Source organism: Lygodium microphyllum, chromosome 15 (assembly GCF_053477565.2).
Source record: "Lygodium microphyllum isolate KBCC chromosome 15, Lygodium_microphyllum_v1.1.10, whole genome shotgun sequence".
Lineage (NCBI taxonomy): Eukaryota > Viridiplantae > Streptophyta > Polypodiopsida > Schizaeales > Lygodiaceae > Lygodium > Lygodium microphyllum.
The window spans coordinates 154078367-154096640 of NC_141149.1; the positions used below are offsets into that span (position 1 = coordinate 154078367).

An 18274-nucleotide genomic window follows, 5' to 3' on the forward strand; every position below is an offset into this window, starting at 1 on the left:
TCTCTCTCTCATGTGCACCTCTGCAAACATATACGTTCCTCTCTCTCTCTCTCTCTCTCTCTCTCTCTCTCATTATTTTATAGCTGTGCTTAGCCCTCAATACATCTTTACATTTTTGCTGATGAGTTGTATTTGTCTCTACCATGGCAATAATTTAGTTTTAGGATCCTCCACCTTTATGTCCCTATGTAGCAACACTCCAATGTGCGCACGCATAAATGAAACCATATGCAAATTGACACATTGCCCCGCCCTCCCTCTCTCTCTCACTCTCTTGCACGCATGCACACACGCACAAGCACATGAACACGCACTTATTTCTCACTTCATCTCTTTTGGACGTTGATTGCACGTAAACATCACCCAGTTATACATGTTCATTTCCCTCTCTCTCTCATTACACGTAAACATCTCTCTCTCATTGCATGTAAACATCACACAGTTATACATGTTTCTTTCACTCACTCCCACACTCTCTCTCTCATCCTCATTGCTCTTTTTGTACACATAAATGCAACCATACATCAATGAATACATCACTCTCTTCTCTCTCCCTCTCCCTCTCTCTCTTTCTCTCTCTCTCTCTCTCTCGTGCACACATACACATTTATTTCTCACTTCGTCTCTTCTGGATGTTGATTATAGATATTCATATCCTCTCTCTCTCTCTCTCTCTCTCTCTCTCTCTCTCTCTCTCTCTCATTTCTCTAATTCGTGCACGCAAATAAGACCACATACCAACAAATGCAACTCTCTCACTCTCTCTCATCGCACGTAAACATCACACAATTATACATGTTCCTTTCATTGCTTTTTATATACACATAAATGTAACCATTCATCAATGAACACATAACTCTCTTCTCTCTCTCTCTCTCTCTCTCTCTCTCTCTCAAGTCATAAAAGCTTCACGGTCATGCATTGCACGAATATAGTACGCAAGGACATAAACTAGATGGTAATAAAAAATGCCTTCAACTAGAAATCAATCCATCTCCATTGCAAGAGGTTGAAATGGATGTTCTACGATAAAACTCAGCACACTACCTTGAAACCTAGCCAGCTCTTCCAAATAAGAAAGCACATGTTCCAAAAGGATATCATCCATGGGATTTCCTTCAAAGGAAGGTGGGCATATAAATGAGCCAGGTGGATTATTCCGCATCTTCTTTGCACTATCATCCACAAATAGTATGTTTGCAGGATTGTAGTGTGGCCACTCAATATCATCTATACATTTCAAGAATTGTGGCGTTCCTTGATGCTTTCCCTTTGAGTGATCTCCAGCCACTGTCTTGCACTTACCTTGTCCATATTCAAATACAAACACTGGTGCCCCACCATTTTTCTTTATACAGTCTGCTCTTATCAATCTGAGCAGATCCCTCAAGTTATTCTCATTTGTAGAGCTCCATATAGCAATATCAAACACACCATATAGATGTGTCAAGAAATCTACAAGGCATGGCAGTAGGAGAACCCAATATTTCCCTAGCTCCAATGATTTCACTGGTAGTGACCCCCTTTGCTTCACTTGTTTGTGTAGGAGCACCCCGTTAAGGTCAAACACCACCAACTTTCTCGATGTGGGTGGCAATTGCACACAAAGAATAGTGCATGCAAGAACATAAGTGTGAAGTTATATGGGAAAGAAAAGAGCAACCTCAAATTTACTCCATTAAAAGTGTTGATTATGGGTTTGGGATGTGAGGTTGCTTCTGCACTGACCGTTGTTTCCCCCCCTGCAAAGAATGTTGGATGTCAGGCACATACAATCTTCAATGTTTTTTGTGTCAAGAAAAGATCTAAAGCCATATTTATATACCTAAGGGTGCGTGGTGAATCGCATGTTGTGCTCCAGGTTCATATATCGTCATTATTTGCTCTTCTGGAATGCCAGACAATTAACCAGTTATCATATTATATTTAGGGACATCAAAAATCACATGTGTTAGTTCATCATCATATGTGCATCCTTACCAATCTATCCGTTTGAGTAAAATTTTCCAAGGCAAGTGCATCATAGACCGATGTCTCCAATTCTCCTCCTGGAAAAATAACATTTTATATATTGGATATAGAAAAAAAACGGAGAGCTTCTTCATTTGGCCCCATATAGCCCTCAATCATACCTACGATGCTCTCCTTCCTTGGTTCTATAACAACAATATCTTTTCCTGTGTTGCTCTCCATACCTTTTCCTTTGCCTAATGGAACACTGCCTTCCCCTGTCTTCTTTTCAATGACTGTTTCCCCAGGATCCTTCTCCTATGGACAATGTGGACACATTTGTAAGGAGGAGAAAATCAACTGACATCAAAATCAAGCATCATTCAGGGAATGCAAGCGCAAATACTTCATGCAACCTTTGATTGTTTTGTGACCTGCTCACTCTTGCTGCTAACTTGACCCGGTTCTTCTGTTGAGGGAAGTTTGCTTCTCTTGATGTGCTCCTCAAGATCTCCACAGTGGGACTCGCTCTGCTACGAGCATCCATGTGGCCATTAGCAGGGTGCATTCAAGTTTCAAATGGACTTCCTATTTGCTACAAGATCCAAATACAAGTACCTACCTCCACTTGTGATTCTTGTGTTCAGTAGGGGGGAACTCACCTTTGGGATAATCGAGAAATTTAGGGAATCTTCTGTAAACCTCCTCATCCCATTTTTGTTCTATTTGGTAGTCTTCATACATGCACTCATCCTGATCCTCTACGTTTGTCCAGTCAACCGTCTCAATTGGCATTTTCCGAATGATCCCCTCTCTACCTGATTGTGCATGAATTTGCCAAAAATAGTCTTGCAAGTATTTGAAAAAATGTAGCAAACAAGCGACCATGAGTAATATCACGTAACAAATAATAAAATTTTCAAACCTGTATAGAAGTCTCCATGCTGCAAACTTGCAAGATGTGTTGGACTCGAGACCTTGATCCGCCTTGAATTGATAAAAAGCATGTTGAAATATGCTTTGTCTATGCTTTTGTTTCATTTCTTGCACAAACTGAAAGAAGTCATCCAAATCAACACGGATTTTGTATGTCCAATCCATGCTCTCAAAAAATCTATTCATGCCTTGTGCATATTGGACCCAAAGGTCTCTAGTCTCAACCAATTGCGAAATTCCACAGTTCTATCTGCAAATGAGAGTTACACATACCAGCGTTACGCATTGGAATCCAATTATTGTGGTCAATATCCAACGTTCAGAAAACTACTTACATTCGAGTACGCCCATCAACTCTCGAGTTCTTTGGTTTGGGCTCCACAAGATTTGCAATACTCTTTTACTTTATCGTCCTCGTCCAATCTCAATGTTGCTATGTTATATATCCTCTCCTCGTTCAAGGCACCTCCCTTGCTTTGCCACTCCAAGCATATGATCGTCCTGTGGTGTGTGCTCATTTTTTTCAATACGCTTGCATTACCATGTGTATACCCAAATGGAAAATGATTGGGGGGTGGAGACTTACTGGTACCACGAACTCTTGAGATCTGGGTCAACAACCTTTAATATGCATTGGGTCCTTTTTGAGAGTTTCTTGTTGGTCTTGTAGTATGTCTCGTTCCACTTGGTTCTGTATTCTCTATCTGTGAGTTCCCCTCACTTTTGCTCTACTATCCGTAGAGATAAGTCATAATTGTCCTATATTGAGGAAGTTTTCAGTGATACTTATGTTGTTGGTGGCGAACATGCATTTCAAAATTGATGTGTCCTTCAGACTAGAAACAATACCTTCTAGTTGACGTGGGCAATCACTATCAGTGGTGGCTGGTACCATGTGGGGACGGTGGGTGCTTTACCATGGGCTTGTAGCAGTGTTCGGGAAATTTTTTTTTTTGAGCCTAACATAGATCCTTCTTCTCTTAACCTAAGGCGGTTTCATAAATTTTGAACCTTACAAAACCTTTACATTCTAAATCGAATCGGCCCAATTCCCTTGATTCTACAAATTGAATCGGTCAAATTCCTTTTTAAATCTTTAATGAAAGGATAATCATTTTTTTTCTATTATTTGAAAGGGTTTTTATCTCAAAGTTTTTCTTGGAATTTGTTCAATTACTTCTCTTATACCTTAGAAATGAAAACCCTTATTATCATTAGTAACTTGATCTACATTACATATCTAAAATTTAAATAGATAAAAACAAATGTATGCAAGTTGTTTCTATGTCTCTTAGTGGGTCTATGCCATATGGCCTCAGAGAAGTATACACATTATAGGCACAAAGATAAAGAGAACGTTAAAAAAAATAGAAACCCAAAAAGAAAAGAAGTTAACTATTAAAAGCATAGAATAAACAAAAAGAAAAAAAACTAGCATAAAAGATAACATAATAAAATATAAGCAAAACAAAAAATAAAAAAGTTTAGAAAAAGTCAAACACAATTTATAAAAAGCAATCATGATAAAAAAGAAAAAAAAAACTTAAGCAAAACAAAAAATAAAAAAGTTTAGAAAAAGTCAAAACACTTTTTATTAAAAGCAATCATGATACAAAAAGAAAAAAAAACTAACATAAAAGAGAACATAATGAAATACAACCAACATTATAAACAAAAAAGTTCAAGTACATTTTATAAAAGCAAGCATGATCTAAAAACAAATTGAAAGATTTTTATTCAAAAGATAGAAGCAAGCAAGGGAAAAATAAGTTTAACATAGGAAAATGATTAAGAGTCAAAAGAATCAAAACAACAAAAGTGCAAATAATGCATAGTGACTTCAAAATCATCATAGGCCATAAAAAATCAATTGCTCTTATTAATATGCAAATTTATTGCAAAATCAATGAACAAATTCCTTGTGTTGTGTATAAATGGCGATGTGTTTTTTCAGCCCATAAGTCCATACTCTCAATGAACTCTATATCAGTGAACTTAGAAGGCCCTTCAATAAAGATTTTCATTAATGCATCTAAACTCTTAATCTCCAAACGATTACGAAGCTTACTCTTTATCACAGTTCGAGCACTAAAACCTCTCTCACAAATAGCAATGCTCGAACATTGGACGAGAGCTACTTGACAAAGAGTAAGAATATTCGGATAAGTATCCCTCCACATACTATTGCAAGCAAGTGTTGAAGTTATTTCTAACAATGTGAATCGTATCCAATCTCTAGAAGCTTGATGCTTAAAATTTCTAAATTCTTTCTTAAACTCGTCAACTTCTATCATTGCAGGGAATTCTTCTATATTTAGCTTTTTAGGAAAACCATAATATGAAGTTAATTGATCTATCTCTTGGGTTCCATAGTTTTTTAAGGCCTTCTCATGTATTGGATGTTGTGCAGGCACAAGTATTTTTAAACAATTAAGTATAGAATTATCTTGAAATCGAGAATTCAAGTTACTTACCACTGAATTGGCAAAAGCAACTTGAAATTCTAAGGCCCTGTTAAAGTCTTCTCCATTAATTTTACGTTTTAAATCATGCTCATAAAATTTCTTCCCATGCAAAGCACCTCTTAATGTATATAAATATCCTTTTTCAGGCCCATAGTCTGGAAGGATATCATATCCATATACTCCAATAGTTAATGCATTCACATCAACAGGAGGACAATCAATGTAATATTGTGTTATGGATACAATTTCGTTCTTTATAAGACTATCTATAGTGGTGACATCTACAAAGTCTTTTTGAAACATTTGGCTTAGTGTTGTTAAACCTCTCAAAATATCAGCTAAGAAATGTAAGCAATAAACACACTCAAACTCAACCAATTCTTCATAAATATGCAATGCCTCTCTTTTAGTGATATCAAGTATTGCATCTAAAGACTTACACACTCTACTAATAGCTCTATATCTACTTAACCATCTCACATCAAAAGTATGCTCAAGTCGAAGAATGGGACATGCCAAATCTTGTTGCATAGCTTGCAACCCTTCTAATCTCTTCGTGCTAACATTAAAATGCGAAGCTATAGCATTAATAAGTTTTTCTAGCTTTTTGCAATAAGGCATCTCTTTTGCTACACTAGATATTGCAAGGGCACTACGATGGGCAACACAATGAATTGATGTTAAAAATGGATTAACGTGTTTTTTCAATAAGGCCTGGACACCATTCTCCTTTCCTACCATTGTGGAACATCCATCAGACCCAAATGCAACAAATCTAGATAAATCTAGCTTACATTTCTTTAGCTCTTTAATAATAGCCTCAAACAAAGATCTTGCAGTGCCATCATGCACACGTATGATACCATAAAAGCTTGTTTTAGGAACACAATCAGCCTCAAGATATGATAAATAAATAACCATATGTCCATGTGAGGAGATATCATTTGACTCATCAATTAAAACACCAAACCATGGACTAGTTGAAACCTTTTCTATTGTACTTTTCATAAGAGACGATGCCATGCAAAAAATCATTTCAGCACATGCCTTATCATCATTATAAAGACTAGTAGTGTATGGTGCATGGCAATCTTGCAATAAGCTTATCATGTCAGGAAACACAGAAAATGGCAAATTTTGCTTTGCAATCAAATATGCCGTTTTAAATAATGAAAGTAATGCCTCATCTTTTACTTCTCTTATTTTTTTAACACTCTTTTCAATTGAGTCTTTTCCTTCGAGTAAAATAGCTTGCATAGCAAACTTATGACATGATGTGCGAACATGGGATTTTAAGTTGCTAATTTTAAAATTTATAGATCCCCCTTTTGAATATGCACTATGTGGATGAGGATATTTCAAACAAAATTTACAAAACATTTTTACTTCATCTCTATCATAAACAAGCCATTTAAATTGGTCTAGCCAATCCTCTTGAAAAAGTAAGCGTCCTTCTTTTTTCCTTTCAAATTCAGCCCTTTCTTCAAGTGACATGTTATCGAATGATTCATTTGAAGATAACACATTAATTGAAGTTGAGCCCCCAATATTATCCGTATTTTCTTTTAACTTTTTAGAAGGATGCTTGGCTATGTTTTCAATCCCAACCCATGCAAGAAGGTTTCCTTGTCTCTTATCTTTCAATTTAGGTGCCATTCTCAAAGTTAAAAAGAGTGGTTGCGATCTTACCGTGTTTTTTATAATCGTTGAAATTTTCTACCTTTTGTTAGGCATTCGTTTCCTTTGAAAATCTAAGCTCCTCCAACAGCCAGCCTCTATCTTCAAACTACAATGTCTCACAAAGCTTTTTAACCTATTAACAACCACATAGCAAAATAAAAATAAAAATTAGTACTAATATTTTGCCTTTAAGCTTTCACTAACACACATATACACAGTGCACACAATGCACATTGCACACGTATGTCACACACACACACACACACACACACATACACATACACACACACACACACACTCTCTCTCTCTATATATATATGTGTGTGTGTGTGTGTGTGTGTGTGTGTGTGTGTGTGTGTGTGTGTCTATGGTTGACAAAGCAAGTGCTCCTACGAGCTTTGTTGGCCATACTAAGTACTTTCCATCAGACTTCGGAGTATTATCAAATTATGATTGATCGTGTAAACTTAGAACTACCACCTCTCACCTTTCTTTGCTATTTTGAATCACTCATTATTTGTTAAATATGATTCTCACCTTCACGAGTTAGCCTTCAGGACGTCGCGACTCGCAGCGGGAGCCTGGAGGTTGCAGCGGCGCAGCCTGGAGGTCGCAACGTCGGGCAGGAGTGTGGACTCTGGAGGTCGCAGGGGCGAAGCCCCAGGAGGCTGGAGGTTGCAGCCCCAAGAGGCAGCAGCCCCAGGCGGTGTGGAGATCGCCTGGAGTCCTGGACGGTGGAGACTCGAGTCGAGGCCCTGGACGGTGGACTCTGGAGACGTGGTTCGTGGAGTCGAGGCCCCAGGGGCCAGGAGGCGGCACTGCGGCAGCCCCAGGAGGCGTGGTCACTGGTGACTAGTCCGTGGAAAGTCAAGGCCCCAGGAGGCAGGCCGCGGCAGCCTGGATAGTGGACATTGGACAGTGCTGAGTGGATGCCGGATGGGTCAAGACTCAACCGTCACACCGTCACGGCGTCACGCGTGATGCTGAGACTCGGAGAGTCGAGGCTCTGGACCGTCAAGTTTCAACGGTCATGGTGGACAGTCCGACAGTGGACTCGTGGAGTTTGGACTCTCAGCTCTGAGCCTTGAGGCGGGCCGCGGCAATCTGAGGAGGCGGGAGCTTGCCACCTGGACGTCGGACGGTGCTAGGTGGAGTCACGGACTCACGAGTGTCCACTGTCTGGACTCTGAAGACTGAGAGGCAGGCCGCAGCCTGTAGGCTGGCCGCTCGGCGCTGGCGGCTGGAGGTCCTGGAGGCTGGGGCAGCCGGGCAGCCCCAGTGGGGCTAGGACTCGAGAGTCGAGAGGCACTGAGGCAGCTTGGAGGAAGTTCAGGAATCCGACCTGAACTTCTGAAGGCTGAAGGCTGAGACTCGTCACTCGAGAGGCAGCCTGGGCCCTGCAGGAAGTTCCGTCGTCCGACCTGAAGCCTGAGAGTTGAGAGGCTGTGCAGTGTGCAGTCACCAACGTGAACTTTGAAGTTCTTCTGGATTCTGGATTCTGGAATGATGAATTTGCTGAGTGCCCAGGGCTGAGGGCCACGCATCTTTTGAAGACTGAAAGTTTGCATTGTGCACTGCAGTCTGCAACTTTGCATGTGCCATGATCAATGATGAAGTTATGAACATTGAAGTTTTGAACTCTCGAGTCTCCACTTGGCACTCTCTCTCCAATTTACTGACAGTAGTCAGCAGCAGCCAGCTTTAATTATAATTAAGGCTAAGTTTTAAAATGTTTAAAGTTTAAACTTTAACTTGAGTCTTGACCAATGACAAGTCACAACTTACAAGGGACACTACTAAGTTCTAACTAGTCACTACTAACTAGTGCTATTAGCTAAGTGAGTCGTGACTACTAACTACTAACTAGTTACTTAAATATTAATATAATATATATATATTATATTATTAAAAATCCTTTTTCATTTATATTTAGAAAGATCTTATCCTTCTACTTTAATCATGAGAAGGATATTCTCCTTCTATGATAAAGATGAACTGGCCTAAATCCTTTTCGCATGTATTTTTCACAAGTAGACAATTCCTCCTCAGATTGAATCGAGCAAGTTTTCTCCTAAAATGAACCGGCCCTAGGATGAAGCGAACCCGCCTTTTCCCGAACACTGGCTTGTAGCCACCCCTTTGCTTCGTCGGACAGCTTCTCCTAAAGCGATGCACGGTCGGCTTGTCCCAACATCCTCGCTTCACACACAAGGTTTGGATATGTTGTGTGAATGACTCCTTTCTATGCCAATTTGGAAAAACACCAATCGTAGTTATAGGTTGAATAAAAAATAAAACCCATGACTAAAATACAATTCTGGTTTGTCCTAGTACTTGTTGGTGCAGGCTATTGCAGACAATACCTCCCCCTCTTACATGCTTGACACCTTCACCAGACGGCAATCCACGCGCATGTGAAACCTAGGCTCATCGACAAAGGCTTCATGAAGACATGGACAATATTAGAGTCATATTAACATGCGAATGCGAGCAAGTTTCTAGCGCCTTGAAAGTACTACTCACATAAGCTTATCTCTTCCATCTAGGCGGTAAGCCGGTGGTTACCATCCCACATATACAACATATGATTTGATAAGAAGCCCCAATCGGTACCCTGGATCTCGGCCTCAAACTTTGCGTGCTTCACTTGCCAGTGCACATTCCACTAATTTATCATTGTGTCATCAACCATTCTGGTCTACATCCTCAGAGTCTCCAACGAGACAATGAATATGCACATTCCTTGCATGTATCTTGCACTATAAAAGGCCTTTGCAAGATCCTTGTACCTCGCAGTGACCCGCGCCAAATTGTGGGCATGGCAATCAAATGGCACAAAGGGATAGGAGGCAAAGGTGAGGATGTTTTTACCTACATTTGATACATAGGAACACATGCATAAGATAGGTTCAACAAGGAAACACTTGAGATCACAACAGTTATTGCTTGCTCACCGTTATAGATTCCAGCTGGTCCTCAATGCATGCTTGTATGATGCGTTTATTGCATGTCACCGTAAGAGGAGTCTCTCAACTTAAGCCGCCTCCTTTTGAGCTTCCCTCTGTCCGTGATGGCCTCAGTGTCTTCTTGCTTTGCCCTTGGCCCCGACCACATTGCACGCTTGCCATTCCGATGCTCTCCTCATCACTACTCCTTTCCAATTCACTTTCCACTCCTGCGCCTCCCTCAGAGACCTCAAGCTTCCACTTTCCAATGGGTGCTGGGTCAACTGAGCTAGAAGCTTTTCCCGGCCTCCCTCTCGGTGGTCGACCCCCTCCATGTAGTTGTCTACCTCGGGGGTGAGGGGGGAGATTAGTGTCCTCTGCCGACTCTTTCGCTACTACTTGTTGTCTGTGCCTTAGACAAACAAAAAGTTAGAGAAAGCAAAAGCAACATAATCAATAGGTTTGTAGGAGTACATACTTACCACTAGGTTTATAGGCCACTACACAATTTTATTCTCTTCAAGGTCAATCTCATTCCCCTGTATGGTCTTCGCCTTTACACCTTCATGATGTACGACAGTGACAATGACACCCACATATCCTGGAAGCAATACTTCTGATGTCGACGTCTGTCGAACAAGACCTCTCCAACACACATGTCACTGTCGAAAAGAGCGACATGATCTTGCCTTTTGAACCTTGCCGCTACCATAATACTGGCTGGATGTTCTTTAGGAAACCGTAACAAATCTCTAGCAAACTTCCCTACGACAAAGATTACATGTGATGCATCGCATGCCAATTCATACCAAGCACCATCAAAGTACACGATGAAGAGAGAGAGAGAGAGAGACCGAGACCTGGAAGCTGTCCTCCCACGACCTTTCAACAAGAATAGCAAGAGTTTGGGGCGTGGGGTGGGGGAGGGGAGATTAGAAAATTTTTCATGCCAAAAAAGGGGTTGCCGAAAACCCCCTTTAGGGCTTAGAAAAATCTCATAGACCTCCCTCATGTAAAATTTTTCCATGCCAAAAAGGAGGTAGCCGACGACCCCCTTTTTTGCACAAAAATTTTTCAAAGACACCCTTCCAGAAAAATTTCCTCGCCAAAAAGGGGGTTGCCGACTACCTCCTTTTTGGCATGGAAAAATTTTACATGAGGTGAGGCCTACGAGATTTTTCCAAGCCCAAAAGGGATGTAGCCGGCCGGCAACCCCCTTGGAAAGATCTCGTAGACCTTGCCTCATGTAAAATTTTTCCATGCCAAAATGGAGGTAGCTGCCTACCCCCTTTTTGGCGAGGAAATTTTTCAAAGTCCCCCTTCCAGAAAAATTCCCTGCTAGAAAGGGGGTAGCTGGCTACCTCCTTTTTTGCATGAGAAAATACTTATTGTTAGGATTGATTGTTATTAATTAGTCTTATTATTAATTTTTTATTAACTAATAGTAATATTACTAATTATAAATTACTATTAACTAATTATTAATTATAACTAATTAACCAATTACAAGTAATTTATAATTAATTAACTAGTTATTAACTAATTAATTTACTAGTTATTAACTAGTAACTAATTATAACTAATTAACTAATAACTAGTTACTATTAGCTAATTATTATTAATAATTAATAGGTATTTATTATTATTATTTACTAATTATAACTAATGATTATCTACTAATTAATAAGTTAATAATTAATTGGTAGCTAACTAATTAATGACCAATTCTTAATATTATTAATAACTAATGTTAATATCAATTAATATTAACTAATTACTAAATAATATATTAATATGATTAATACCAATTAATAACTAATGTTAACACCAATTAATATTAACTAATTAACTAGTAACTAATTATTAATAGTTGATTATTATTAACAGTTAATAGTTATTTATTACTATTATTTAATAGTATGACTAACTTAATAACTAAGTAATAACTAATGTTAATACCAATGTAGGTTGGGAGGATGCTACCGGCAGCATCCTCATGGTCGCTTTCTATTTTGTAACTAACTAATCAATTAATTGGTAACTAATGTAGAATTAATAACTAATTAATTAATAATATAATAATTAATTGGTAACTAACTAATTAATTAGTAACTAATGTAGAACTAATAAATTATTAATTAATAACTAATTATTAATATTATGAATAACTAATGTTAATACCAATTAATATTAACTAATTAATAACTAATGTTAATACCAATAACTAATTAACTAATAACTAATATTAATACCAATGTAGGTCGGGAGGACGTTGCCGACAGCGTCTTGACGGCTACTTTCTATTTTGTAACCAACTAATTATTTAATTAGATACTAATTTGTAACTAATGTAGGATTAATAACTAATACTTTAATAACTAATCAATTAATAAGTTAATAATTCACTGGTAACTAACTAATTAATTAGTAACCAATGTAGAATTAATAACCAATTAATATTAACTAATTATTAATAACTAATATACTAATATTATTAATATAAATTAATAACCAATATTAATATCTATTTTGTAACCAACTAATTAATTACTTAAAAATTAATTAGTAACTAATGTAGGATTAATAACTAATCACTTAATAAGTTAATAATTAATTGGTAACTAATGTAGAATTAATAACTAATTAATATTAACTAATGTTAATACCAATTAATATTAACTAATTAATAACAAATATATTAATATGATTAATACTAATTAATGACTAATATTAATACAAATTAATATTAGCTAATTATTATTAATAGTTAATAGTTATTTATTATTTACTAAGTATGACTAACTTAATAGCTAATTAATAACTAATGTTAATACCAATGTAGGTCAAGAGGACATTGTCGACAGCGTCCTCACGGTCGCTTTCTATTTTGTAATCAACTAAATAATTAATTAGTAACTAATGTAGTTTTAATAACTAATTAATTAATAAGTTAATAATTAATTGGTAACTAACTAATTGATTAGTAACTAATGTAGAATTAATAACTAATTAATATTAACTAATTAATAACTAATATATCAATATTATTAATACTAATTAATAGCTAATGTTAATACCAATTAATGTTAACTAATTAACTAATAAATAAATTTTAATAAATAATTATTTTAAACAGTTAATAGTTATTTATTATTATTATTTACTAAGTATGACTAGCTTAATAACTAATGTTAATACCAATGTAGATCGGGAGGACGCTACCGGCAGTGTTCTCATGACTGCTTTTTATTTTGTAACCAACTAATTAATTAATTAGTAACTAATTACTAACTAATGTAGGATTAATGAATAATTAATTAATAACCTATCAATTAACAAGTTAATAATTAATTGGTAACTAACTAATTAAATAGTAACTAATGTAAAATTAGTAACTAATTATTAGTATTATTAAACACCAATCTTGATACCAATTAATATTAACTAATTAACTAATAACTAAATAATAATAGCTAATTATTATTAACAATTAATAGTTATTTATTATTATTAATTTACTAAGTATGACTAACTTAATAACTAATGTTACTACCAATGTAGGTAAAGCTGACCAACAACAGAATATACAAAGCTCATAGCTAAATCATTAACATGGGATGAGCAGCAACATCTCTACTCTCGCTACATTACTATTTTTGAAGAAATCATGAAAGGCATCCCCAAAGCCATTGCTTGACAATTGCGCTTAATTCCTTCATTCTACACTGATCTTCGTGAAATGAACAAGGATAAACTCGCATCCATTGAAAAAAAAGGAAAAGGATAAGGTGCCTTTGCACAGAAATGGTATTCCAACTAATGTCTGGCAACCAAAATTGACCACTAACTAATGACACTTACTAAGCAAAGGAAATCCCTTTAGACCTCAATGCAAGACCCTAGATATGTTGCCCCAACCTTGCTAAGGGTGCTTGCAACTGTCCGTGATGTCCAAATATCTGCCACCATTTTCCAACAACATCCCATGTATGATAAACTCTTGATTCACAAAGATCTACATGTGGCCAGCCAACTAGGAGTAGGTAGCATGGTACTTGATGTTAACACATATGTCTTTTGCCTTACCCAAGATCCTGCAATCCTAGATCTCTATGCTTCCAATCAATAAAACCCCATGTTCAATCGCAAGCCGAGTGATGTAATAACACCTCCTTCATCTCTTGGTTCTACACTAGCGCCACCCAAAAATCCAGTAGCGAACGATAAATCTAACAAACCATCCAAGACTTTTCCTCCCAAGGATGGTAGTATGCCTTTATCTCTAGGCCAGGAGTCCCCATCTCTTGTAGGAATCTCTAGATGTGACTCAATGCAAGAAACCCAAAAAACACAAGAGCCCCTTAAGAAAAAGAGCCATTCTAAACGAACCCAAACACATGACAAGCAGTTGCCCACAATTGCTATCCAATCAAAATCCACATAGTCAAAGGTTATTACTTCAAATCAAAATGTGGAGCCACAATAGTCGAGCTTCTTAGTTGCAACTAAACCCTCTACTTCTGCCAAGAAACCAACACCAATAACTAGTCAAATAGTATCACCAGCACTAGACACACTAATCCTAGTGAGCCCTTAGTTCTAAAGTCAAGTTCAACTTGAGCTAGCCTCTAGCTCACCTAAAGCCTGATCTAAAGTTACGAGACTTGAAAGAAATGGCAGCTAACCTAGCTTGCATTGAAAATTGACCATTCTCTATGTGCATTCAAGAATTGAATGATAGAATTGTGTTCTTTGCTCGTATTTATGTCCAATCCGACATAGGAATTCTCCCTAAGGAATTCTAGGAAGCCTTAGACTATCCACTCTCGTGGGAAGAGCAAGAACATCACCATAAACCACACATCGACCAAATCGATAATCTTCTCAAACACATTCCTGAAGAGGAGGCAGAAGAGTGCCATCTAGTCTCCACATTCCATCACTGGATAAGTCTAACCAATGCAGAGATTGTTGTCCTCGAACTAAAAGGAGAAGATCGAAGCACCTTCGAGTAAGCTTGGTATGCCATGAGAATTTCAGGAGCTGAAGTCAGAAGTCATCTCATGAAAATTTCAAAGAAATGATGAGCTTTATGGAAATCTCAAGTTGATCCTACATACGCAGCTCCGATTTCACTTCATGTGCTTGCCATTGTACAAGGAGTACCACTCATTGGACCGCTTTTGAACCATCTCTTGCTCCACAAAATTCTCAAAGAACAAGAGCTCCACATTGCAAGCCGACTGAATCATAGAGGTATGATGCTTGATGTGGTAGCATATCTTAATTTATTTGAGAAAATGCCACATGTCCTTGATCGACGTGATGCACATCAATATAATCCCGCCTTTTACAAATGGCTCATATCTTGCCATAATAACCCTGTATCATAATACATGACACTTTTATAGTATAAATTTATACAAAACATCATCTCTAAAACCAAAACAAAAATCATAAAAATAAAAAAAAATAAAAAAACACCTTGCACACCATATGGTCACAATCCCTGCAAAGCTAGGAAGCATTGCAAATCTTTCATACGAGGAGGAAGCAAGCGTAGCAACCACTTACTAATTGGTAAGATTCTCTCAAAATTTTGGAAGTTAATTTTTGATTGAATTCTGTTACTTTTTATGGATCCTACTCCGTGTACTCTCAAGTTTCATCAAGCGAATGTAGATAGCTAGGTGACAAAGGTGACAAAGTAGCAGCCCGCTAATAACAAGAGCTCAAGAATGTAAGAAGATTGAAGATGGGGATATGAAGAATCATTTGATGACCTAAAGCTGATCTTGTTAACTCACCCCACCTACTACTTTAAATTCCCTACTGCTACAATATAAAAGATCAACGATGAATCAAGTGCATCTCTTCATCAAGAACAACCCTCTAGCATTGAGGCTTATGGTGCTATCATCTCATCTTCATCATTTTTAGCGATTGAGTTCCAATATATTCCTATCTTGTATGAGAGGATGGAAGTCTTGTTGTATAGCATTGACTATATTATTCAAAAGAGAGAGAGAGAGGAAAAAGCAAAGAAAAGAAAAAAGAGCAAAAGAAAAAGAAAAGAAAAAAGAAAAGAAAAGATGCACGCATGATCATAGCACTGCACTTAGGGATCCTCAAATTAGGTACATCCAGTGATTGATCGTCGGCTGGCTCCATTCCTAATCCCTTAGTCCTTTGTACATTCCCCACAATTGTTCAGGGCACATCAAGGGTAGGACATACCTAGGGAGTTTGTCTCGCCTATGGTTAGACCTATCACTTTGAGCCACATGTACAATAAATCCTTTTCAATACTCCATCTCACTACCATCGCAATTCGCAATGGCAAGCAAGGCACGAAGGATAATGGAAAAGTACACCTTAGTCTTCAACCACTACAAGTAGACACAAGCTATTAAAAGCTAAGACATCAAGGAGCTCAATTGTGTTGCATTGTCTTGTCAAAATCACAAATGATATCTCAAAAAGGCTTTAAGTGTACTTTCCCTTAGCATCAACAAATTTTCCATCTCATTGAACCCTTGCTTCATCAACACATTGCTATAAGGAACTAGGCCGACAAGTCTTTTAACTAAGTATTATCTAAATATGCACGTGCACTCACATAATATTGGCACAACAACCTATACACAGTTTGGGTCCTCAAGTGCTAGACAATACTCTAGGCTTGCTTAGAGTTTGAATTGTCTTCCAAACCAACCAAATATGTCTTGTGCATGATAAGAAGAATAGCACTACCCTCTAGGGAGAGACCACATGAGAGGTTTTCTAATTGCAAGTATTGAAGACTCCAAGGAAGACACCATCAGCTCTTCATAGACACTCAACCTTGTACTTCTGTCCTTTGTCTCATTATACAAGCCCACCAAAGAATTGTCACCAATAGAATTCACCAAGAGAATCCAGAGAACGCCAACAACTTCAATAGCCATGATAGCTATCAAGCAAGTACCAGCCAAACCATCGATGATGACCACGTCTCATACCAATCATAGCCGACCACGTTTTTCATCAGCAACTCTACCAATATTCCTCCAAGAGGACACACAATTGTCCCTAGCACATCCTCAGTGCAAGCTGAAGCATGCGACCTATGAAACAGAGTGCCATGGCACTGGCACTCGTCTAGGAGGGGGATAATGTTAACTGCAAAATGCAATGGCCGTCAAAAGCATGGAAAAGGGGCACATTTTTCGGATTAATTATCCATGTTACAATATGCATGCAGCAATTGTAAGGTTAAAACCCTAAGTGGATATGCAAATTGTAATGATTTATTATGGAAACTCGCAAGCCAAGCATGAACCCGTGCAAGTTGTAGAGGTTGAGTAGGCTCTTGTAGTAAGACTTGAAGATGTCCCATTTATTTGTCATCTTGGGAAAGCATGCAATAAGAGGTGACCGGCCTAAAGGTCCAAACGATGGGTAGGATGCCCATGAAAGATAGGGAAACCCTAACCCTAAAGTTCATGTATAATAGGATGACAAAGAATGGAACAAGCTATTCATGTGTGTGCTCACTTTATATTCCTACTTTCTTTCTTCCATTATGAGAGAGTGAGTGAGGTTGAGAGTGAGGGATTGAGAGCTAGAGAGTGAGAGAGTGAGGGTGAGGGACCAAAAGGGTGAAGCTCTCTTATACTTCTCTCCATGCACTCTCTCTTACCATTCCCATGCTCTACTCTTTCACATGTGGAGGCTATAGAGGGTTGAGAGTCGAATGAGTGCTCACTAAAATCATGGAGCATGCCATTGCGTCCTTCATGGGATTGAGAGTACGTGTGGTTTTCTCATTACAAACGAGTGTTTATACTCATACTTGAGAGACTATATAAGAAGTCACCAACTTTGTGGTTGAAGTCCTTGAAATAATAAGGGTGTGTCGCAATGGTCCCAATATGAAGAGTGTGTGCCCGACATGAAGCCGTTTCTAAATTTGTACCTAGTACTAGATTAGGGATGTGTAAGAAAGCTTTAGAAGAAGTAAAAATGGTCAGGCTTAAAATAATAAGGTAGAATGGAATTACCAAAAATTAGGATATGGAGAGAGAAATAAAATTCGACGATGTTTCATGTGACTGTATAAATTAAATGAAAGGAACATACAAAGGAAACAAGCAGCAAGTAGTCTTGGTAAAAGGTCGTAGTGCCAAGTCGCTATAGAAAACCTAAATAAGATGTCTCTTTAGACTTGATTATCGATAAATTCTTGAAATAACTGATTAAGTTTGCTTTCATGCTACTTAAGGGAACCATTGTTTGATAAATTGCCCAGTTAGGGCT

The 18274-nt window shown here is 37.7% G+C and overlaps 1 protein-coding gene and 1 long non-coding RNA gene across 2 annotated transcripts; both read right to left on the reverse strand.

The window, feature by feature from the left end:
• Positions 1 to 2381: 2381 nt before the first annotated feature.
• LOC148025240 (uncharacterized) lies at positions 2382 to 2981 on the reverse strand. Its single transcript, XR_015693444.1, has 3 exons — positions 2876 to 2981; positions 2613 to 2768; positions 2382 to 2480 (listed from the first exon to the last, which is right to left on the reverse strand). It is a non-coding gene; the product is annotated as an uncharacterized LOC148025240 (long non-coding RNA).
• A 1797-nt stretch (positions 2982 to 4778) lies between these two features.
• On the reverse strand, positions 4779 to 7007 carry LOC148025241 (uncharacterized). Its single transcript, XM_087693668.1, has one exon. It carries the CDS (start codon positions 7005 to 7007, stop codon positions 4779 to 4781), a length of 2229 nt encoding a protein of 742 aa, XP_087549794.1.
• Between the last annotated feature and the right edge of the window lie 11267 nt (positions 7008 to 18274).